The 24,533-nt window shown below is 39.7% G+C and overlaps 1 protein-coding gene and 9 non-coding genes across 10 annotated transcripts in view; 5 read left to right on the forward strand and 5 right to left on the reverse strand.

The window, feature by feature from the left end:
* LOC132118917 (putative nuclease HARBI1) overlaps nucleotides 1-17,014 on the forward strand; it is a gene marked incomplete at its 3' end in the record, with an annotated part of 265,948 nt that extends 248,934 nt beyond the window's left edge. Inside the window, exons 8-10 of the mRNA XM_059528678.1 lie at nucleotides 14,632-14,672; nucleotides 16,675-16,686; nucleotides 16,874-17,014. Coding sequence (XP_059384661.1) covers nucleotides 14,632-14,672; nucleotides 16,675-16,686; nucleotides 16,874-17,014 — 194 coding nt within the window. The remainder of the gene's footprint in view (nucleotides 1-14,631; nucleotides 14,673-16,674; nucleotides 16,687-16,873) is intronic.
* Nucleotides 2,880-2,951, reverse strand: trnae-cuc (transfer RNA glutamic acid (anticodon CUC)). The gene has a single exon. It is a non-coding gene; the product is annotated as a tRNA-Glu (tRNA).
* trnae-uuc (transfer RNA glutamic acid (anticodon UUC)) lies at nucleotides 7,268-7,339 on the forward strand. The gene has a single exon. It is a non-coding gene; the product is annotated as a tRNA-Glu (tRNA).
* Nucleotides 7,588-7,659, reverse strand: trnae-cuc (transfer RNA glutamic acid (anticodon CUC)). The gene has a single exon. It is a non-coding gene; the product is annotated as a tRNA-Glu (tRNA).
* trnah-aug (transfer RNA histidin (anticodon AUG)) lies at nucleotides 7,799-7,871 on the forward strand. Its single transcript has one exon. It is a non-coding gene; the product is annotated as a tRNA-His (tRNA).
* trnae-uuc (transfer RNA glutamic acid (anticodon UUC)) lies at nucleotides 8,720-8,791 on the forward strand. The gene has a single exon. It is a non-coding gene; the product is annotated as a tRNA-Glu (tRNA).
* trnae-uuc (transfer RNA glutamic acid (anticodon UUC)) lies at nucleotides 9,332-9,403 on the forward strand. The gene has a single exon. It is a non-coding gene; the product is annotated as a tRNA-Glu (tRNA).
* On the reverse strand, nucleotides 12,644-12,715 carry trnae-cuc (transfer RNA glutamic acid (anticodon CUC)). The gene has a single exon. It is a non-coding gene; the product is annotated as a tRNA-Glu (tRNA).
* A 1,547-nt stretch (nucleotides 17,015-18,561) lies between the features above and the next one.
* On the reverse strand, nucleotides 18,562-18,633 carry trnac-gca (transfer RNA cysteine (anticodon GCA)). The gene has a single exon. It is a non-coding gene; the product is annotated as a tRNA-Cys (tRNA).
* An 889-nt stretch (nucleotides 18,634-19,522) lies between these two features.
* trnac-gca (transfer RNA cysteine (anticodon GCA)) lies at nucleotides 19,523-19,594 on the reverse strand. The gene has a single exon. It is a non-coding gene; the product is annotated as a tRNA-Cys (tRNA).
* Between the last annotated feature and the right edge of the window lie 4,939 nt (nucleotides 19,595-24,533).

Genomic DNA, 24,533 nt, shown 5'->3' on the forward strand with positions numbered 1-24,533 from the left:
ACTTTTGAATAAAGTTTTTGGATATGACAATCATGCCAGATACAAAAAAGAACCTCTCGAGAGGATGTGCCACTGAGTTACAATCACATACAGAATCTTTCTATATAGCTATGTTTGCACTTATTCCTAATCTGCCAAATCCATAAACTGACTCGGATTTGAACCGAGGACCTCTTGATCTGCACTCAATTTTTTTTTTTTTTTTTGTTAGAAAATACAGAACATTGTCTTTACATATCTCTACATTACACATCTTTCCTTTACATAGATAATTTAAAAATATCCTTCACTTCCTGGCAGCTTCCACATTAAATCATTTAAAACACAATAAACTTTTGAGGTAAAAACATCATAAAAAGAGTCTAACATATTTACACCTTTAAAGTACACATACAGTCTTTCAATATATAATTCTGTTTTTCTTTTAAACACCCTCCAAACTTCCAACACAATTTTTTCCTTTTTAGCCACAGTTCTTCTGTCCCATATTGCACTTTTCATTAGCATTACACACAGATTAATGAAACTTTTGTTTTGACACTTTTTTCCCAACCAAACATCACAACTCTGTTCCATTCCATTACATTTTCATCCCACTCCTCAGTCACATCTTTAATTAAACATTTACATTTCCTTAAAAAGTCCTCTAGCTCTCCACAATGTAAAAACATATGTAAAATCCCCTCTTCCCCTTCCTGGCACACTTTACACAGAGCATTTTCTTCCATTCCTATTTTATTTAAAATAACATCAGTAAAAACCACTTTATGCCTTATAAAATACTCCAAACATTCCAATTTTGTTTCCACACATTTCCCCGTCATGTTTCTCCATATACACTCTTTTTTTAAATCTTTGAATTTCTGCACCCAGTAACCATTTGCAATCGGCTCTTTAAAAACATCATCTCTAAAAGCACAATAAATCATTTTCACAGTAAATTAGGCACATGGAATGAACCTGGGACCTTCTTAAAAGGCAGGAAGATATGGCTACACATATTCCTAACATGCCAAATGCAAAGGGGGCACCCAGATTTGAACCGGGGACCTCTTGATCTGCAGTCAAATGCTCTACCACTGAAATATATCCCCACAAACTCCCTGGATCATAGCCTCACACAAGATGACACACTCACTTTTGAATAAAGTTTTTGGATATGACAAGCATGCCAGATACAAAAAAGAGCCTCTCGAGAGGATGTGCCACTGAGTTACAATCACATACAGAATCTTTCTATATAGATATGTTTGCACTTATTCCTAATCTATTTAACTTGATTTATTTCAAATGAGTGCAATATTGTTAATGGAAACACCTCTACTGTACAAAGCACGCTCAGTAGAGTCCATTCATGTAAGTTTGGCCACATAATACTGTAGAATTTGCAAAAAAATGTATGTCCACGGGAGCTTTTCACCACAAGTGGTGCATGTTCACCAAAATGTCACAAATTTTAGAAAATAAAATAGAAAGTTGCCTACGTGCTGGAATGTACAAAACCGATGACAAACATATGGTCAGACATACATACAGGGCCTTTCTTTAGAATAAATCAAGCAGGGGGCCTCTCCTCTCTAGGGAGGTATTAAAATTGTAATCATAAGGAAAAGTTTGACTATTGTGGGACCGCACCATATAGTGTATATAAGGAGATACCAAATAACATTCGAGAGATTTCCTTGCAAGGACTCTCGGCGTTGTTTTCCATAAAATAAAGTCTTTTCTTCTGAGAGAAAACCACTGACTGAGTGTGATTCTTCTGAGAACCGGTAGACGAAACTACATCAGCAACTTTGCGGATTAAAAATTGGTCTCACTTTCATTATCAACCTCACAATATGTCAATTTTGTACCTTGACAGACCGACGATAGGCAGTTTTTCATGTCCCTTGAATGCATTATTTCTGTAAACCACACTGGCCAGATTATGGAAAGTGGCCCACAAGCTTGTGCCCAGTTAAAGCTGGCCAGTTCCCATATGGTCTAGCAGTTAGGATTCCTGGTTTTCTCCCATGCGGCCAGGGGTCAACTCCCGGTATGGGAATTCTTGAACTTTTTTGCTTCCCTCCTAAAAATGCCAGCACATCTTCCTTCACCAGAAGTGACTTTTTGGACAGCAGTAGAGCTACAGAACCCTGATAGGTTGAGGTTCCGATGTCTATGGGGAGTCATGTAACATGCTTCAGTATTGCCATTCATCACACAAGCTCTCGGATAAGCTCGGCAATTATCAGGGCTTACCCTGATCAGGGGTCTTTACTATTGGTGGGCCAGTGGTGCAATGGATAACGCGTCTGACTACGGATCTGAAGATTCTAGGTCCGACTCCTGGCTGCAGGCTGGCAGCCAGTTGATTTTTGAATGAACAATTTCATCGCTACTCTGTAACTGCTTCATTACTTTGAAGGGTGTAATGCCGTGTGGTTGATGTCACGGGCTTGCAATTTTGAAGCCTTATCACTAATTGCCACCTGGACATTGAGAATAAATTGTAATCTGCATTAAACTGAACGAGCAAATAATCAGCAACTTTGCGGATAAAAAATTGGTCTCACTTTCATTATTAACCTCACAAAATTTCAATTTTGTACCTTGACAGACCGATGATAGGCAGATTTTCATCTAGAAAACGGTTGCAATGTGTGTTTTCAGATGCATGACACAAGTATTTTCACCTGGACAAGAGCTTAATTACCAGTTCAAGGTATCAATTCAGCAATCACAGGAATCTGCCCAAAAAAGCTGATCCCCCGGGGTGAGTAAAAAAAACAGATCCCTTGAATGCATACAACACTATATAATTTAGAAAACCGTCCTTTTTCGCAGCTGTTAGCAGAGCTTGAATTCGCAGTCCACAATTGGAAGCCAAAAGAGCTTTCCCTGACTGGGAATCGAACCCGGGCCACGGAGGTGAGAGCGCCGAATCCTAACCACTAGACCACCAGGGAGGGGCTGGTGGGCTTACCTCCTGATAACAAGGTGAGAATAAGCAGAGAGCAATGCTTGCCACTGTCACATCTAAAACCAACAACTGTGTAGCAATCGGGAGTCTCTACTCTCGGTTTACCAGTGGCGCAATGGATAATGTGTCTGACAAAGGATCAGAAGATTCTAGGTTCAACTCCTGGCTGGCTCACTCTGTGCTTGTTTTTCTCCGGCTTATTTTGTTGTTGTGTTTTTTCTTCTTCTCCAAAATCTAGAAGAAAAGGCAAATCTCCAGGCATTCTTCTTTTTTTCCAAAAAAGACATATTCTGCACACCCTTTCCGATGTCTAGCGGAGACACGGACATGCTTCGGTATTGCCATTCGTATGTCAATTTTGGACCTTGACAGACCGACGATAGGCAGTTTTTCATCTAGATAACGGTTGCAATGTGTGTTTTCAGATGCATGACACAAGTATTTTTACCTGGACAAGAGCTTAATTACCAGTTCAAGGTATCAATTCAGCAATCACAGGATCATAATATAGATGTACTATGTTTGACAGAAACCTGGCTAAAACCTGATGATTACATTATTTTAAATGAGTCCACCCCCCAAGATCACTGTTATAAACATGAGCCGCGTCTAAAAGGCAAAGGTGGAAGTGTTGTTTCAATTTATAACAACGTTTTCAGGATTTCTCAGAGGGCAGGCTTCAAGTATAACTCGTTTGAAGTAATGGTGCTTCATATAACATTATCCAGAGAAACAAATGTTAATGATAAATCCCCTGTTATGTTTGTACTGGTTACTGTATACAGGCCACCAGGGCACCATACAGACTTTATTAAAGAGTTTGGTGATTTTACATCCGAGTTAGTTCTGGCTGCAGATAAAGTTTTAATTGTTGGTGATTTTAATATCCATGTTGATAATGAAAAAGATGCATTGGGATCAGCATTTATAGACATTCTGAACTCTATTGGGGTTAGACAACACATTTCAGGACCTACTCATTGTCGAAATCATACTCTAGATTTAATACTGTCACATGGAATTGATATTGATGGTGTTGAAATTATTCAGCCAAGTGATGATATCTCAGATCATTATTTAGTTCTGTGCAAACTTCATATAGCCAAAATTGTAAATTCTACTTCTTGTTACAAGTATGGAAGAACCATCACTTCTAACACAAAAGACTGCTTTTTAAGTTATCTTCCTGATGTAACCAAATTCCTTAGCATATCCAAAACCTCAGAACAACTTGATGATGTAACAGAAACTATGGACTCTCTCTTTTCTAGCACTTTAAATAAAGTTGCTCCTTTACGCTTAAGGAAGGTTAAGGAAAACAGTTTGACACCATGGTATAATGAGCATACTCCCACCCTAAAGAGAGCAGCCCGAAAAATGGAGCGCAGCTGGAGGAAAACAAAACTAGAGGTATTTCGTATTGCTTGGCGGGAAAGTAACATATCCTTCAGAAAATCATTAAAAACTGCTAGATCCGATTACTTTTCTTCTCTTTTAGAAGAAAACAAACATAACCCCAGGTATTTATTCAATACAGTGGCTAAATTAAAAAAAATAAAGCCTCAACAAGTGTTGACATTTCCCAACACCACAGCAGTAATGACTTTATGAACTACTTTACTTCTAAAATCGATACTATTAGAGATAAAATTGCAACCATTCAGCCGTCAGCTACAGTATCACATCAGACAGTGCACTATAGAACCCCTGAGGAACAGTTCCACTCATTCTCTACCATAGGAGAGGAAGAATTGTATAAACTTGTTAAATCATCTAAACCAACAACATGTATGTTAGACCCTATACCATCTAAGCTCCTAAAAGAGGTGCTTCCAGAAGTCATAGATCCTCTTCTGACTATTATTAATTCCTCATTGTCATTAGGATATGTCCCCAAAACCTTCAAACTGGCTGTTATTAAGCCTCTCATCAAAAAACCACAACTTGACCCCAAAGAACTAGTTAATTATAGACCAATCTCGAATCTCCCTTTTCTGTCCAAGATACTAGAAAAGGTGGTATCCTCACAATTATATTCCTTCTTAGAGAAAAATGGTATATGTGAGGATTTCCAGTCAGGATTTAGACCGTATCATAGTACTGAGACTGCTCTCCTTAGAGTTACAAATGATATGCTCTTATCATCTGATCGTGGGTGTATCTCTCTATTAGTTTTATTGGATCTTAGTGCTGTGTTTGACACAATTGACCACAACACTCTTTTGCATAGACTTGAACACTTTGTTGGCATCAGTGGAAGTGCATTAGCATGGTTTAAATCGTACTTATATGACCGCCATCAGTTCGTAGCAGTGAATGAAGATGTATCCTATCGATCACAAGTGCAGTATGGAGTACCTCAAGGCTCAGTACTAGGGCCGCTACTCTTCACGCTTTATATGTTACCCTTGGGAGATATCATCAGGAAACATGGTGTTAGCTTTCACTGTTATGCTGATGATACTCAGCTCTATATTTCTTCGCAGCCGGTGAAACACACCAATTTGAAAAACTAATGGATTGCATAGTCGATATAAAAAACTGGATGACGAGTAATTTCTTACTGCTAAATTCTGAAAAAACAGAGGTGTTAATTATAGGACCTAAAAACTCTGCTTGTAATAACCTAGAACACTGTCTAAGACTTGATGGTTGCTCTGTCAATTCTTCGTCATCAGTTAGGAACCTAGGTGTGCTATTTGATCGCAATCTTTCCTTAGAAAGCCCCTTTCTAGCATTTGTAAAACTGCATTTTTACATCTCAAAAATATATCTAAATTACGGCCTATGCTCTCAATGTCAAATGCAGAAATGTTAATCCATGCATTTATGACCTCAAGGTTAGATTATTGTAATGCTTTATTGGGTGGTTGTTCTGCACGCTTAGTAAACAAACTACAGCTAGTCCAAAATGCAGCAGCAAGAGTTCTTACTAGAACCAGGAAGTATGACCATATTAGCCCGGTCCTTTCAACACTGCACTGGCTCCCTATCAAGCATCGTATAGATTTTAAAATATTGCTTATTACTTATAAAGCCCTGAATGGTTTAGCACCTCAGTATTTGAATGAGCTCCTTTTACATTATAATCCTCTACGTCCGCTACGTTCTCAAAACTCAGGCAATTTGATAATACCTAGAATATCAAAATCAACTGCGGACGGCAGATCCTTTTCCTATTTGGCGCCTAAACTCTGGAATAACCTACCTAACATTGTTCGGGAGGCAGACACACTCTTGCAGTTTAAATCTAGATTAAAGACCCATCTCTTTAACCTGGCATACACATAACATACCTATATGCTTTTGTTATCCAAATCCGTTAAAGGATTTTTAGGCTGCATTAATTAGGTAAACCGGAACCGGAAACACTTCCCATAACACCCTATGTACTTGCTACATCATTAGAAGAATGGCATCTACGCTAATATTTGTCTGTTTCTCTCTTGTTCCGAGGTCACCGTGGCCACCAGATCCAGTCTGTGTCCAGATCAGAGGGTCACTGCAGTCACCCGGATCCAGTACGTATCCAGACCAGATGCTGGATCAGCACCTAGAAAGGACCTCTACATCCCTGAAAGACAGCGGAGACCAGGACAACTAGAGCCCCAGACACAGATCACCTGTAAAGACCTTGTCTCAGAGGAGCACCAGGACAAGACAACAGGAAACAGATGATTCTTCTGCACAATCTGACTTTGCTGCAGCCTGGAAATGAACTACTGGTTTTGTCTGGTCAGAGTAGAACTGGCCCCCCAACTGAGCCTGGTTTCTCCCAAGGTTTTTTTTTAACTCCATTCGGAGTTACGGTTCCTTGCCGCTGTCGCCTCTGGCTTGCTTAGTTGGGGTCACTTCATCTACAGCGATATCGTTGACTTGATTGCAAATAAATGCACAGACACTATTTAACTGAACAGAGATGACATCACTGAATTCAATGATGAACTGCCTTTAACTATCATTTTTGCATTATTGACACTGTTTTCCTAATGCATGTTGTTCAGTTGCTTTGACGCAATGTATTTTGTTTAAAGCACTATATAAATAAAGGTGACTTTGACTTTGACAGGAATCTGCCAAAAAAAACTGAACCCCCGGGGTGAGTAAAAAAAAACAGATCCCTTGAATGCATACAACACTATATAATTCAGAAAACCGTCCTTTTGGATAATTCTTGTTTTGCCAAATTATTATCACATTGTTACAGTCGCAGACCAAAAGCAACAGGCCATTACAAGATCCTGTGCCCACACTGACCACATGTATGGAAAGTGCGCCACTGGCCAGTTTAAGGTGTCCAAATCCCATATGGTCTAACGGTTAGGATTCCTGGTTTTCACCCAGGCGGCCCAGGTTCGACTCCAGGTATGGGAATGCATGCTTCCCTCCTCAATAATCCAGAACATCTTCCTGCACCAGATGTCGAGGTTCTGTCTAACACTTTGCCCCTTCGATAGCTCAGCTGGTAGAGCAGAGGACTGAAGGTTGGAGTGTTGGCAATCCTTAGGTCGCTGGCTCGAAGGAGGTCTTTTTTTTCACCATTTTTTTTGTTTGGAGCTGGCTTTCTCGCAGCTGTTAGCAGAGCTTGAATTCGCAGTCCACAATTGGAAGCCAAAAGAGCTTTCCCTGACCGGGAATCGAACCCGGGCCGCGACAGTGAGAGCGCCGAATCCTAACCACTAGACCACCAGGGAGGGGCTGGGGGGCTGGTGGGCTGGTGGGCTGGTGGGCTTACCTCCTGATAACAAGGTGAGAATAAGCAGACAGCAATGCTTGCCACTGTCACATCTAAAACCAACAACTCTGTAGCAATCAGGGGTCTTTACTATTGGTGGGCCAGTGGCTCAATGGATAACGCGTCTGACTATGGATCAGAAGATTCTAGGTTCGACTCCTGGCTGGCTCGCTCTGTGCTTGTTTTTCTCCGGCTTATTTTGTTGTTGTGTTTTTTTTCTCTTCTCCAAAATCCAGAAGAAAAGGCAAATCTTCAGGCATTCTTCTTTTTTTTCCAAAAAAGACATATTCTGCACACCCTTTCCGATGTCTAGGGAAGACACGGACATGCTTCGGTATTGCCATTCGTCTCACAAGCACTCCGACAAGCTCGGCGATTAAAGGGGAAATAAACTGCAGGCTGGCAGCCAGTTGATTTTCGAATGAACAATTTCATCGCTACTCTGTAACTGCTTCATTACTTTGAAGGGTGTAATGCCATGTTGTTTTGATGTCACAGGCTTGCCATTTTGAAGCCTTATCACTAATTGCCACCTGGACATTGAGAATAAATTGTAATCTGCATTAAACTGAATGAGCGAATAATCAGCAACTTTGCGGATAAAAAATTGGTCTCACTTTCATTATTAACCTCACAATATGTCAATTTTGTACCTTGACAGACCAATGACAGACAGATTTTCATCTAGATAACGGTTGCAATGTGTGTTTTCAGATGCATGACACAAGTATTTTCACCTGGACAAGAGCTTAATTACCAGTTCAAGGTATCAATTCAGCAATCACAGGAATCTGCCCCAAAAAACTGAACCCCCGGGGTGAGTAAAAAAAACAGATCCCTTGAATGCATACAAAACTATATAATTCAGAAAACCGTCCTTTTGGATAATTCTTGTTTTGCCAAATTATTATCACATTGTTACATTCGCAGACCTAAAGCAACAGGCCACTAGAAGATCCTGCGCCCACACTGACCACATGTATGGAAAGTGCGCCACTGGCCGGTTTATGGTGTCCAAATCCCATATGGTCTAGCGGTTAGGATTCCTGGTTTTCACCCAGGCGGCCCGGGTTCGTCTCCCGGTATGGGAACGCATGCTTCTTTTTGCTTCCCTCCTCAAAAATCTAGCACATCTTCCTGCACCAGGTTGGAGTGTTGGCAATCCTTAGGTCGCTGATTCGACTCCGGCTCAAAGGAGGTCTTTTTTTCAAGTGCTCAAGTGCTTTTTTGGTTTGGAGCTGGCTTTCTCGCAGCTGTTAGCAGAGCTTGAATTCGCAGTCCACAATTGGATGCCAAAAGATAACGGTTGCAATGTGTGTTTTCAGATGCATGACACAAGTATTTTCACCTGGACAAGAGCTCAATTACCAGTTCAAGGTATCAATTCAGCAATCACAGGAATCTGCCCAAAAAAACTGAACCCCCGGGGTGAGTAAAAAAAAACAGATCCCTTGAATGCATACAACACTATATAATTCAGAAAACCGTCCTTTTGGATAATTCTTGTTTTGCCAAATTATTATCACATTGTTACAGTCGCAGACCTAAAGCAACAGGCCACTACAAGATCCTGCGCCCACACTGACCACATGTATGGAAAGTGCGCCAATGGCCAGTTTAAGGTGTCTAAATCCCCTATGGTCTAGCGGTTAGGATTCCTGGTTTTCACCCAGGCGGCCCGGGTTCGACTCCCGGTATGAGAACGCATGCTCCTTTTTGCTTCCCTCCTCAAAAATCCAGCACATCTTCCTGCACCAGATGCCGAGGTTCTGTCTAACACTTTGCCCCTTCGATAGCTCAGCTGGTAGAGTGGAGGACTGTAGGTTGGAGTGTTGGCAATCCTTAGGTCGCCGGCTCGAAGGAGGTCTTTTTTTTCAAGTGCTCACTTTTTTTTTGGTTTGGAGCTGGCATTCTCGCAGCTGTTAGCAGAGCTTGAGTTCGCAGTCCACAATTGGAAGCCAAAAGAGCTTTCACTGACCGGGAATCAAACCCGGGCCGCGGGGGTGAGAGCGCCGAATCCTAACCACTAGACCACCAGGGAGGGGCTGGTGGACTTGTGGGCTGGTGGGCTGGTGGACTGGTGGACTGGTGGACTGGTGGGCTGGTGGGCTGGTGGGCTTACCTCCTGATAACAAGGTGAGAATAAGCAGACAGCAATGCTTGCCACTGTCTCATCTAAAACCAACAACTCTGTAGCAATCAGGGGTCTTTGCTAGCGGTGGGGCAGTGGTGCAATGGATAATGCGTCTGACTACGGATCAGAAGATTCTAGGTTCGACTCCTGGCTGGCTCGCTCTGTGCTTGTTTTTCTCCAGCTTATTTTGTTGTTGTGTTTTTTTTTCTTCTCCAAAATCCAGAAGGAAAGGCAAATCTTCAGGCATTCTTCTTTTTTTCCAAAAAAGACATGTTCTGCACACCCTTTCCGATGTCTAGGGAAGACACGGACATGCTTCGGTATTGTCATTCGTCTTACAAGCACTCCGACAAGCTCGGCGATTAAAGGGGAAATTAACTGCAGGCTGGCAGCCAGTTGATTTTCGAATGAACAATTTCATCGCTACTCTGTAACTGCTTCATTACTTTGAAGGGTGTAATGCCATGTTGTTTTGATGTCACGGGCTTGCCATTTTGAAGCCTTATCACTAATTGCCACCTGGACATTGAGAATAAATTGTAATCTGCATTAAACTGAACGAGCGAATAATCAGCAACTTTGCGGATTAAAAATTGGTCTCACTTTCATTATTAACCTCACAATATGTCAATTTTGTACTTTGACAGACCGATGATAGTCAGATTTTCATCTAGATAACGGTTGCAATGTGTGTTTTCAGATGCATGACACAAGTATTTTCACCTGGACAAGAGCTTAATTACCAGTCGCAGACCTAAAGCAACAGGCCACTACAAGATCCTGCGCCCACACTGACCACATGTATGGAAAGTGCGCCAGAAGCCAATGGCCAGTTTAAGGTTTCCAAATCCCATATGGTTTAGCGCTTAGGATTCCTGGTTTTCACCCAGGCGGCCCAGGTTTGACTCCCGGTATGGGAACGCATGCTCCTTTTTGATTCCCTCCTCAAGAATCCAGCACATCTTCCTGCACCAGAAGTGACTTTTTGGCCAGCAGTAGAGCTACAAGACCGTGGTATGTCGAGGTTCTGTCTAACACTTTGCCCCTTTGATAGCTCAGCTGGTAGAGCGGAGGACTGTAGGTTGGAGTGTTGGCAATCCTTAGGTCGCTGGTTCGACTCTGGCTCGAAGGAGGTCTTTTTTTGCCACTGTCTAGGGAAGACACGGACATGCTTCGGTTTTGCCATTCGTCTCACAAGCACTCCGACAAGCTCACGGATCAGAAGATTCTAGGTTCGACTCTTGGCTGGCTCGCTCTGTGCTTGTTTTTCTCCGGCTTATTTTGTTGTTGTGTTTTTTTTTCTCTTCTCCAAAATCCAGAAGAAAAGGTAAATCTTCAGGCATTCTTCTTTTTTTCCAAAAAAGACATATTCTGCACACCCTTTCCGATGTCTAGAGAAGACACGGACATGCTTCGTTATTGCCATTCGTCTCACAAGCACTCCAACAAGCTCGGCGATTAAAGGGGAAATAAACTGCAGGCTGGCAGCCAGTTGATTTTCGAATGAACAATTTAATCGCTACTCTGTAACTGCTTCATTACTTTGAAGGGTGTAATGCCATGTTGTTTTGATGTCACGGGCTTGCCATTTTGAAGCCTTATCACTAATTGCCACCTGGACATTGAGAATAAATTGTAATCTGCATTAAACTGAATGAGCGAATAATCAGCAACTTTGCGGATAAAAAATTGGTCTCACTTTCATTATTAAACTCACAATATGTCAATTTTGTACCTTGACAGACCGATGATAGGCAGATTTTCATCTAGATAACGGTTGCAATGTGTGTTTTCAGATGCATGACACAAGTATTTTCACCTGGACAAAAGCTTAATTACCAGTCGCAGACCTAAAGCAACAGGCCACTGCAAGATCCTGCGCCCACACTGACCACATGTATGGAAAGTGCGCCACTGGCCAGTTTAAGGTGTCCAAATACCATATGGTCTAGCGGTTAGGATTCCTGAAAAACATTCGAGAGATTTCCTTGCAAGTACTCTCGGCACTGTTTTCTATAAAATAAAGTATTTTCTTCTGAGAGAAAACCACTGACTGAGTGTGATTCTTCTGAGAACCGGTAGACGAAACTATATCAGCAACTTTGCGGATTAAAAATTGGTCTCACTTTCATTAATAACCTCACAATATGGGTTAGGCCGTGGGGAAGCAGATTTGCGACCTGGAGGAAAGGCAGGCCCAGCTAAAAGAGCGGAGAGCCGCGCTGGAATCATTCCGGGCTGACGCTCACAAGTCCGGGGTAAGTAAACAGCGTGCCTGCTAACAGTCCCACCACGTCTACTCTGTGTGTTTCTCTGCACAGGCCCGGTGCACCCAGGACGCAATCTTCCCAGATGTCCTTCACTGCGACGCCGGGACACCACGGACCCTGGGTGCATCCACAGTGCATCCACTGCGCCCACACTGACCACATGTATGGAAAGTGCGCCACTGGCCAGTTTAAGGTGTCCAAATACCATAAGGTCTAGCGGTTAGGATTCCTGGTTTTCACCCAGGCGGCCTGGGTTCGACTCCCGGTATGGGAACGCATGCTTCTTTTTGCTTCCCTCCTCAAAAATCCAGCACCAGATGTCGAGGTTCTGTCTAACACTTCGCCCCTTCAATAGCTTAGCTGGTAGAGTGGAGGACTGTAGGTTGGAGTGTTGGCAATCCTTAGGTTGCTGGTTCGACTCCGGCTCGAAGGAGGTCTTTTTTTCAAGTGCTCACCATTTTTTTTGGTTTGGAGCTGGCTCTCTCGCAGCTGTTAGCAGAGCTTGAATTCGCAGTCCACAATTGGAAGCCAAAAGAGCTTTCCCTGACCGGGAATCGAACCCAGGCCACGGCGGTGAGAGCGCCGAATCCTAACCACTAGACCACCAGGGAGGGGCTGGTGGGCTGGTGGGCTGGTAGGCTTACCTCCTGATAACAAGGTGAGAATAAGCAGACAGCAATGCTTGCCACTGTCACATCTAAAACCAACAACTCTGTAGCAATCGGGAGTCTCTACTATCGGTGGGCCAGTGGCGCAATGGATAACGTGTCTGACTACAGATCAGAAGATATGGTTCGACTCCTGGCTGGTTCACTCTCTGCTTGCTTTTCTCCAGCTTATTTTGTTGTTGTGTTTTTTTTTCTCCAAAATCTAGAAGAAAAGGCAAATCTCCAGGCATTCTTCTTTTTTTCCAAAAAAGACATATTCTGCACACCCATTCCGATGTCTAGGGGAGACACGGACATGCTTCGGTATTGCCATTCGTATGTCAATTTTAGACCTTGACAGACCGACGATAGACAGTTTTTCATCTAGATAACGGTTGCAATGTGTGTTTTTAGATGCATGACACAAGTATTTTCACCTGGACAAGAGCTTAATTACCAGTTCAAGGTATCAATTCAGCAATCACAGGACTCTGGCCAAAAAACTGAACCCCCGGGGTGAGTCAACAACCATGTCCCTTGAATGCATGTAACACCATTTATTTCTGTAAACCACACTGGCCAGATTTAATGAAAGTGGCCCACAAGCTTGTGCCCAGTTAAAGCTGGCCAGTTCCCATATGGTCTAGCAGTTAGGATTCCTGGATTTCTCCCATGCAGCCAGGGGTCGTCTCCCGTGATAGGAAAGCTTGATCTTTTTTGCTTCTCTCCTCAAAAAGCCAGCACATCTTCCTGCACCAGAAGTGACTTTTTGGACAGCAGTAGAGCTACAGAACCCTGATAGATTGAGGTTCCGATGTCTATGGGGAGTCGCGTAACATGCTTCGGTGTTGCCATTAATCACACAAGCTCTCAGATAAGCTTGGCGATTAAAGTGGTAATAAAATGCAGGCTGGTGGGCCAGTTGATTCTAGATTGAACAATTTCATCTCTACTCTGTAACTGCTTTACTACTTTGAAGGGTGTAATGCCATGTGGTTTTGATGTCATGGGCTTGCCATTTTGAAGCCTTATCACTAATTGCCACCTGGACATTGAGAATAAGTTGTAAACTGAGTTAAACTGAAGGAGCGAATAAGCAGCAACTTTGCTGATTAAAAATTGGTCTCACTTTCATTTTTACCCTCAAAATGTCATTTTTGTACCTTGACAGAGTGACGATAGGCAGTTTTTCCTCTAGATAACGGTTGCAGTGTGTCTTTTCAAATGGATGACACAAGTATTTTCAACTGGAAAATAATTACCAGTTCGATGTACCAATTCAGCAATCACAGGAATCTGCCCAAAAAAACTGAACCCCCGGGGTGAGTAAAAAAACCAGATCCATTGAATACATACAACACTATGTAATTCAGAAAACCGTCCTTTTGGATAATTCTTGTTTTGCCAAATTATTATCACATTGTTACAATCGCAGACCTAAAGCAACAGGCCACTACAAGATCCTGCGCCCACACTGACCACATGTATGGAAAGTGCGCCAATGGCCAATTTGAGGTGTCCAAATCCCATATGGTCTAGTGTTTAGGATTCCTGGTTTTCAGCCAGGCAGCCTGGGTTCGACTCCTGGTATGGGAAAGCTTGATCTTTTTTGCTTCTCTCCTCAAAAAGCCAGCACATCTTCCTGCACCAGAAGTGACTTTTTGGACAGCAGTAGTACTACAGAACCCTGAGCTTCTAATAGGTTCGAACCTACTCATCCATGCTGGCCAGGGTTCACCCTCCGCGGCTAGAGAAGGCAGCTCGAGGTGGGTGGAAGTCGGAAGAAAAATTTTAGGATGAGGACTAGAGAAAACACTTGTACTGTACTCAGGGCACTCAGAGGAATCCATTTATGTACGTTTCATCCCATAATACTGTAGAAATATGCATAGAAAATTTTATCCACGAGAGCACTATGGAGGTCCCGCTGAATAAATTGTAAATGGACATTTTTTTTAAAAAAAAACCTCCCATTTGCCATTTATTCAGCACACCCTTCCTAATGGTTCCGTTGACAGATACATTTTAGCGATTTCGTGGTTGAAGTCTCATCAGCTGTACTCTGCAAGCTCCGAGGAATCCATTTTTGTAAGTTTTGTCCCATGGATTTTGGTTAATTTCACCACAAGTGGTGCATGTTCACCAAAATGTCACAAATTTTAGCCAATAAAATAGAAAGTTGCCTATGTGCTGGAATGTACAAAACTGATGACAAACATATGGTCAGACATACATACAGGGCCTTTCTTTAGAATAAATCAAGCAGGGGGCCTCTCCTCTCTAAGGAGGTATTAAAATTGTAATCATAAGGAAAAGTTTGACTATTGTGGAACCACCCCATATAGTGTATATAAGGAGATACCAAAAACATTCGAGAGATTTCCTTGCAAGGACTCTCGGCATTGTTTTCCATAAAATAAAGTATTTTCTTCTGAGAGAAAACCACTGACTGAGTGTGATTCTTCTGAGAACCGGCAGACGAAACTATATCAGCAACTTTGCGGATTAAAAATTGGTCTCACTTTCATTAATAACCTCAAAATATGGGTTAGGCCGTGGGGAAGCAGATTTGCGACCTGGAGGAAAGGCAGGCCCAGCTGAGAGAGCGGAGAGCCGCGCTGGAATCATTCCGGGCTGACGCTCACAAGTCCGGGGTAAGTAAACAGCGTGCCTGCTAACAGTCCCACCACGTCTACTCTGTGTGTTTCTCTGCACAGGCGCGGTGCACCCAGGAAGAGGGACTTCAGCAGCCTGATCGAGACGGTTCGCAGCATGACGCCCACGGCGACGATCATCGTGTCAGGACCACTGCCCACGTATCGACGAGGACACGAAAGGTTCAGTAGACTTTTTGCTTTAAATGAATGGTTGTTGTCATGGTGTAAAGAACAGAAACTGCTATTTGTTAATAACTGTAATCTTTTCTGGGAGCGTCCTAGGCTGTTTCGCGCTGATGGATTACACCCCAGCAGAGTCGGAGCGGAGCTGCTCTCTGACAACATCTCCAGGACACTTCGCTCCATGTGACTAGTACAACCCGAAATCCGGAAAAGTTGGGACGTTTTTTAAATTTTAATAAAATGAAAACTAAAGGAATTTCAAACCACATGAGCCAATATTGTATTCACAATAGAACATAGATAACGTAGCAAATGTTTAAACTGAGAAATTTTACACTTTTATCCACTTAATTAGCTCATTTAAAATTTAATGCCTGCTACAGGTCTCAAAAAAGTTGGCACAGGGGCAACAAATGGCTAAAAAAGCAAGCAGTTTTGAAAAGATTCAGCTGGGAGAACATCTAGTGATTAATTAAGTTAATTGATATCAGGTCTGTAACATGATTAGCTATTTAAGCTTTGTCTTAGAGAAGCAGAGTCTCTCAGAAGTAAAGATGGGCAGAGGCTCTCCAATCTGTGAAAGACTGCGTAAAAAAATTGTGGAAAACTTTAAAAACAATGTTCCTCAACGTCAAATTGCAAAGGCTTTGCAAATCTCATCATCAACAGTGCATAACATCATCAAAAGATTCAGAGAAACTGGAGAAATCTCTGTGCGTAAGGGACAAGGCCGGAGACCTTTATTGGATGCCCGTGGTCTTCGGGCTCTCAGACGACACTGCATCACTCATCGGCATGATTGTGTCAATGACATTACTAAATGGGCCCAGGAATACTTTCAGAAACCACTGTCGGTAAACACAATCCGCCGTGCCATCAGCAGATGCCAACTAAAGCTCTATCATGCAAAAAGGAAGCCATATGTGAACATGGTCCAGAAGCGCCGTCGTGTCCAGTGGGCCAAGGCTCATTTAAAATGGACTATTTCAAAGTGGAATAGTGTTTTATGGTCAGATGAGTCCAAATTTGACATTCTTGTTGGAAATCACGGACGCCGTGTCCTCCGGGCTAAAGAGGAGGGAGACCTTCCAGCATGTTATCAGCGTTCAGTTCAAAAGCCAGCATCTCTGATGGTATGGGGTGCATAAGTGCATACGGTATGGGCAGCTTGCATGTTTTGGAAGGCTCTGTGAATGCTGAAAGGTATATAAAGGTTTTAGAGCAACATATGCTTACCTCCAAACAACGTCTATTTCAGGGAAGGCCTTGTTTATTTCAGCAGGACAATGCAAAACCACATACTGCAGCTATAACAACAGCATGGCTTCGTCGTAGAAGAGTCCGGGTGCTAACCTGGCCTGCCTGCAGTCCAGATCTTTCACCTATAGAGAACATTTGGCACATCATTAAACGAAAAATACGTCAAAGACGACCACGAACTCTTCAGCAGCTGGAAATCTATATAAGGCAAGAATGGGACCAAATTCCAACAGCAAAACTCCAGCAACTCATAGCCTCAATGCCCAGACGTCTTCAAACTGTTTTGAAAAGAAAAGGAGATGCTACACCATGGTAAACATGCCCCGTCCCAACTATTTTAAGACCTGTAGCAGAAATCAAAATTGAAATGAGCTCATTTTGTGCATAAAATTGTAAACTTTCTCAGTTTAAACATTTGCTATGTTATCTGTGTTCTATTGTGAATAAAATATTGGCTCATGTGATTTGAAAGTCTTTTAGTTTTCATTTTATTAAAATTAAAAAAACGTCCCAACTTTTCCGGAATTCGGGTTGTAAGACAATTCTCAAATAACTATTATGATGAGTTTTGTTCCACCCGCTTAAATGATAAAAATACTTGCGCTGTAAAAACTATTAAGACTGTGTCTGTTCCCCGAATAGTGAGGTCAAAATATAATGTAGGATCTAGAAAATATCTTATCGTAATTAAACCAGAAAAATGTAAAGTAAATGAACAAAAACAATTTTTAAAGTTCATAAATATTAGATCACTCACACCCAAAGCAGTTATTGTAAATGAAATGATCACAGATAATAGTTTTGATGTACTGTGCTTGACTGAAACCTGGCTAAAACCAAATGATTATTTTGGTCTAAATGAGTCTACTCCACCAAACTTCTGTTATAAGCATGAGCCCCATCAGACTGGTCGTGGCGGAGGTGTTGCAACAATATATAGTGATATTCTCAATGTTACCCAGAAAACAGGATACAGGTTAAACTCTTTTGAAATACTTCTGCTAAATGTTACACTGTCAGACATGCAAAAGAAATACAGAATCTTTCTATATAGATATGTTTGCACTTATTCCTAATCTGCCAAATCCATAAGCGGCACTCGGATTTGAACCGTGGATCTCTTGGTCTGCACTAAAATGCTCTACCACTGAACTATGCCCCCACATTTTTGTAGACAAATGCTCTTTCATTAAGCCATACCCCTACAGACTTCTGTGCTTCGAGCCAAAGATTAAGTTAGATCCTACGATTCAACAATATCAAACATTGACTCCTTCACTGTAAACTCAGGTCTTTGGTTACTCCACATCAGAATCAGCAACTCAACAACTCAAAACCTCCAAATAAGACAAGTCCAAAGGGGACACCCAGATTTGAACTGTGGACGACTTGATTACAGACTCACTTTGAAATCATGTCGTTGTTTATGTCAAGCAAGCCAGATCCAAAATGTAGACCTATTGATCTGCAGACAAATGCTCCGTTGTTGAGCTATAACCCTGTACTGCATGAGCACAAACCTCAAAAATGAATTTATGTCAGGGATTTGTTTATTCCTAATATGCCAAACTCAAATTAGGCACAGGGAATGAACCTGGGACCTCTTGATCTGCAATCAAACGCCGTGCCATTGAGATATAACCCTGTACAGTATGTGCAAAAAATGGCAGGAAGATATGGCTACACATATTCCTAACATGCCAAATCCAAAGGGGGCATCCGTATTTGAACCGGGGACCTCTTGATCTGCAGTCAAATGCTCTACCACTGAGCTATACCCCCACAGACTCCCTGGATCATAGCCTCACACAAGATGACAGACTCACTTTTGAATAAAGTTTATGGATATGACAAGCATGCCATATACAAAAAAGAACCTCTCGAGAGGATGTGCCACTGAGTTACAATCACATACAGAATCTTTCTATATAGATATGTTTGCACTTATTGCTAATCTGCCAAATCCATAAGCGGCACCCGATTTTGAACCGAGGACCACTTGATCTGCACTCAAATGCTCTACCACTCAACTATGCCCCCACATCTTTGCAGATAAATGCTCTTTCATTAAGCCATACCCCTACAGACTTCTGTGTTTAGAGCCAAAGATTAAGTTAGATCCTACGATTCAACAATATCAAACATTGACTCCTTCACTGTAAACTCAGGTCTTTGGTTACTCCAAATCAGAATCAGCAACTCTACAACTCAAAACCTCCAAATAAGACAAGTCCAAAGGAGACACCCAGATTTGAACTGTGGACGACTTGATTACAGACTCACTTTGAAATCATGTCGTTGATTATGTCAAGCAAGCCAGATCCAAAACGTAGACCTATTGATCTGCAGACAAATGCTCTGTTGTTGAACTATAACCCCGTACTGCATGAGCACAAACATCAAAAATGTATTCATGTCAAGGATTTGTTTATTCCTAATATGCCAAGCCCAAATTGGGCACATGGAATGAACCTGGGACCTTCCTAAAAGGCAGGAAGATATGTCTACACATATTCCTATAAGTGCCAAATGCAAAGGGCGCACCCTGGTTTGAACCGGGGACCTCTTGATCTGCAATCAAACGCTGTGCCATTGAGATATAACCCTGTACAGTATGAGCACAAAAGGCAGGAAGATATGGCTACACATATTCCTAACATGCCAAATCCAAAGGGGGCATCCAGATTTAAACCAGGGACCTCTTGATCTGCAGTCAAATGCTCTACCACTGAGCTATACCCCCACAGACTCCCTGGATCATAGCCTCACACAAGATGACAGACTCACTTTTGAATAAAGTTTTTGGATATGACAAGCATGCCAGATACAAAAAAGAACCTCTCGAGAGGATGTGCCACTAAGTTACAATCACATAAAGAATCTTTCTGTATACATATGTTTGGACTTATTCCTAATCTGCCAAATCCATAAGCGGCACTCGGATTTGAACCGTGGATCTCTTGGTCTGCACTTAAATGCTCTACCACTGAACTATGCCCCCACATCTTTGCAGAAAAATGCTCTTTCATTAAGCCATACCCCTACAGACTTATGTGCTTTGAGCCAAAGATTAAGTTAGATCCTACGATTCAACAATATCAAACATTGACTCCTTCACTGTAAACTCAGGTCTTTGGTTACTCCAAATCAGAATCAGCAACTCTACAACTCAAAACCTCCAAATAAGACAAGTCCAAAGGGGACACCCAGATTTGAATTGTGGACTACTTGATTACAGACTCACTTTGAAATCATGTCGTTGATTATGTCAAGCAAGCCAGATCCAAAATGTAGACCTATTGATCTGCAGACAAATGCTCTGTTGTTGAGCTATAACCCCGTACTGCATGAGCACAAACCTCAAAAATGAATTTATGTCAAGGATTTGTTTATTCCTAATATACCAAACTCAAATTAGGCACAGGGAATGAACCTGGGACCTCTTGATCTGCAATCAAACGCCGTGCCATTGAGATATAACCCTGTACAGTATGAGCAAAAAAAGGCAGGAAGATATGGCTACACATATTGCTAACATGCCAAATCCAAAGGGGGCATCCGGATTTGAACCGGGGACCTCTTGATCTGCAGTCAAATGCTTTTTTATTTATTTATATTATAAAATATTTATTTATTTATTTTTTATTTTTAATAACACAAATTTTATACATTCACAGTCTTACATTTGAAGCATATGCAAAAGCAGAAAATAATTATAAAAAAAAAAAATAATAATAATAATAATAATAATAATAATAATAATAAATAAATAAATAAATAAATAAAAATCAATAAATAAATGAATAAAAATAATAATAATAATAATAACAATAATAATAATAATACTATAAAAAAAAATCAATAAAGAAATAAGAAAGAATAAAAATAATAATAAAATCAAAATTAAAATTAAAATCTTTCAGGCAAAATCACATTAAAACCTGACCATGTTTTTAACATGTATGGATTGTTTTCTACAATGTATTTGTTAAATACATCCATTTGTGCATTCATATTAAAATAGTCGTATATGTCCTCTGTCACTGCAGTCAAATACTGTTTAAATAAGCTACATAATGAAAGTTCTTTTTTCTTCATTTTCATTATATTCCTTCTTCTCCAAATCGTATATCTTGCTACTGTTAACCATAAATTTAAAGCATAAACATTTTGTGCTGTTCCATTAAAGCCAAATAAAATCAATGTTTCCCATTTCTCTAACCAATCATTCTGATCACTTAAAAATTCCCCCACAATTTTCCTTAACATCTTCATAAAATTGTCTAATTTTTTACATTTTAAAAACAAATGTAACACTCATTCATCTTTTTCCATACATAATTTACATTTTGCATCTTGTTCTATTCCAATTTTTGCCAATTTCATTTCAGTCATTAAAACATTGTGTCTCAACAAGAAATCCAAATTATCCAGGACGGGACTTTGAAACCTACATTTTACATTTTTCCAGATTTTTGTTACATCTAATTCACAAAAAGACCTTTCCCAAAAATCTGTTGCTTTTGGTCTTAAAAATACAAGATCACATAAACAAACATAAAACATTTTAAGAACACAGCCATTGAAAGGAATCTGTTCATCATTTCTTTTAAAAAAAAAAATCAGGTTTCTCATTTCCTGTTTCTTTATCGTCAATGCTCTTAATCCACTGTAGTGGCACAGCTTCTTTTAATTTTATGTATTGCTCCTTAATCAGCTTTCAGTTTTCTATATCTTCATTCTCCTCTTATATGTCTATAATTGCCTGTAAAGGTAAAAATCCAGGTTTAACCTCATATAAAATGTCTTTGACTTGTCTTAATCCTGCATTATACCATTTCTTATAAAAAATTGTATTACTATTCCTTGAAATTAATTTGTTTAAGAAAAGAGGCTGTTTCAATAGTTGCTCTCTTCCTTTAAACTCCACATGAACCTTCCCTTTAAAAACTTTCCATGCTCTTAAGACTTCTTTATAAAATTCAGGTATCTTCTCAAGCATATTATCTGTAAAATTCATCCACATAAAATCATCCCCCATTTTCCCACACTTATTTATCAAGAAACTCATTATTTTTTTTCCATACCATATCATCATTATTCAAAAACTTTTTTACTGTCTTTATTCTCATACTCTTCATTCTTACCATTGGATCTATAAGTCTCAAACCTCCCTTTTCCACCTCCCCAATTATTGTGTCATATGCTATTTTTGCTGGCTTATCATCCCATAAAAACTTTAAAATATAAGTTCTTATTCTTTTGTACGCCCATGCTGGCAGACTAACCACACTTAAAATATACCACATCTTAGACAGGAATAAAGAATTTAGAACTAATACTTTCCCTTTTAAAAACAATTCTCTTTGTTTCCAAAAATTAAGTCTTTTTTCCATTTTACCTATAACCTCCTCCCAAATCAGGTCTCTTGTTTTCATTTCATCTTTCCCAAGTATAACTCCTAAAATCTTTAATTGGTTCTTCTGCTCTTTAAATTCCCATTGTCTTTCTAAAGTATCCACCCTCCCTATCCTCATATATTCAGTCTTTTCTTTATTGACTTTAGCTCCTGTTCCGCTACAATATTTTTCAAAAATTAACATTGCTTTTTCGATACTCTTTAAATCCTTTAAAAACAAAGTCGTGTCATCTGCATATTGGAAATTTTTTTGTTGCATTTCATCATTTTCAACTAAAATTCCTTGTATTTGTTGTTCTTTATTTATTGCTATTCCTAATGGTTCAGCAACTAAAGTATAAAGTAATGGCGATAATGGACAGCCCTGCCTTATAGACCTCGAAATTTCAATATAATCAGTTAAAAACCCATTTACTTTAATACAACTTAAAATGTCAGTATAGAAACATTTCATCCATGTTATAAAATTCCTCCCAAATCCAAATTTTTCAATTAAGTCAATCAAATTTTTATGCTCTACTCTGTCGAAAGCCTTTTCCAAATCTATGCTAATTAAATACCCTCCTTCACCTTTTTCTTTCATATACCACATTAAGTCTCTAATATTTGTTACTATGTCTGTTATATCTCTATTTAAAACACCATATGCCTGAATTGTTGTTATAATGTTTGGAATCACTTTTTTCAGTCTATTTGCCATGATCTTAGCCAAAATCTTATAGTCAGTATTTAGCATACTCAAAGGTCTGTAATTTTTAAGATGATCTTTATCTCCTTTATTCTTATAGATCATTTTTATCATTCCTGTCTTCATGCTTTCACTCATTTGTTTCCGCTTAAAAATATCAGTAAATAAATTGTGCAGAATTGGTATTAAAACATTTTTAAAAACCTTGTAAAACTCAGATGTTAAGCCATCTAGTCCTGGACTTTTCCCATTCTTCAAATGGTCTATAACCTCTTCAATTTCCTCTTCATTTATATCCTTATCACACATTCTTTTATCTTCTTCATTTACTTGCACTTGAATTTGATTCAATAAAAACTCTTCATCTTTCACATTTATATAATCTTTTTTAAATAAGGTAGTATAAAAATCCTTCACTTCTTTTAAAATACATTGTTTTTCCTTCACAACTTTCCCATCTTTTAATATACTTTTGATCAATTCTGCATGTTTTCTTGTTTTCTCAAACTCAAAAAAGAATTTTGTACTTCTTTCTCCCTCTACTGTATTTTTCGCTCTGCTTCTAATTTTAGCTCCCCTGCACTTTTCCTCCTCTATTTTCTTAAATTGTTCTTCTAAAAACACTATTTTTGTCACATCCATCTTTCCTTCTGACATCTTTTTCATTTCTTCTTCCCATTCCTTATTTAAAAATCTTTCTTTACTTTTCTTTGCCCTTTGCATTCTTTTTGAATATTCAATGGATATTTTTTTCATAGCTTTTTTCAAATTATCCCACCACAAGCTTTTTTCTTCATCATATAGAATATTGTTTATATTATTTATTATGACATTTTCTATTTCCATTTTGTAAGACTCGTTTTTTAAAAGTTCAGCATTGAAAACCCACACCCCTGGACCTCTCTCTACTCCACTAAAATCAATTATTACATTTAAAAAATCATGATCACTTTCACTGAACCTTTTATAAAATACTTTTGATATGAATAGTTCCAACTGTCTGTTACATAAAACCAAATCAAGTCTACTTTGCTTTAATACTGTGTTCACAATTTGCCTTCTGGAATATTCTCTTTTTACTCTGTTTCTTTCCCGCCATATATCTAAAAATTTGTGTTTTTCCATCATTTTCTTTAATTCAGTTCTCCCCACATCTGCTCTATATACCATATAATCCTCCACATCAATTCTTTCCAAAATAGTATTAAAAGCCCCAATTAAAATCCCTTTTGTATAACCATCTATTAAAACACTTAATTCTTTAAAAAAGATGACTCTTTCTAAACGGTCATTTGGTGCATGAATTGTTCATATCGTTAATTCTTCTTCTTTGCTTTTGATTTTAACTACCAACAATCTTCCTACATTATCTGTGAACATTTCTGTTGCTTTTTCTGTCACTCCCCTTCTAATTAAAATTGCTACTCCTTTTTTCCTGTTTGGGTCATTATTGTAAAAATATTCTCCATCCCATATTTTCTTAAAACCATTAACAATGTCTTCATTCCATCCAGTTTCTTGTATACATATTATATCACTCTTCTTTGTTAAATAGAGTACATTTTCAAATTTAGT

The sequence above is a fragment of the Carassius carassius genome, chromosome 38 (assembly GCF_963082965.1).
Source record: "Carassius carassius chromosome 38, fCarCar2.1, whole genome shotgun sequence".
In the NCBI taxonomy this organism is placed as follows: Eukaryota; Metazoa; Chordata; class Actinopteri; order Cypriniformes; family Cyprinidae; genus Carassius; species Carassius carassius.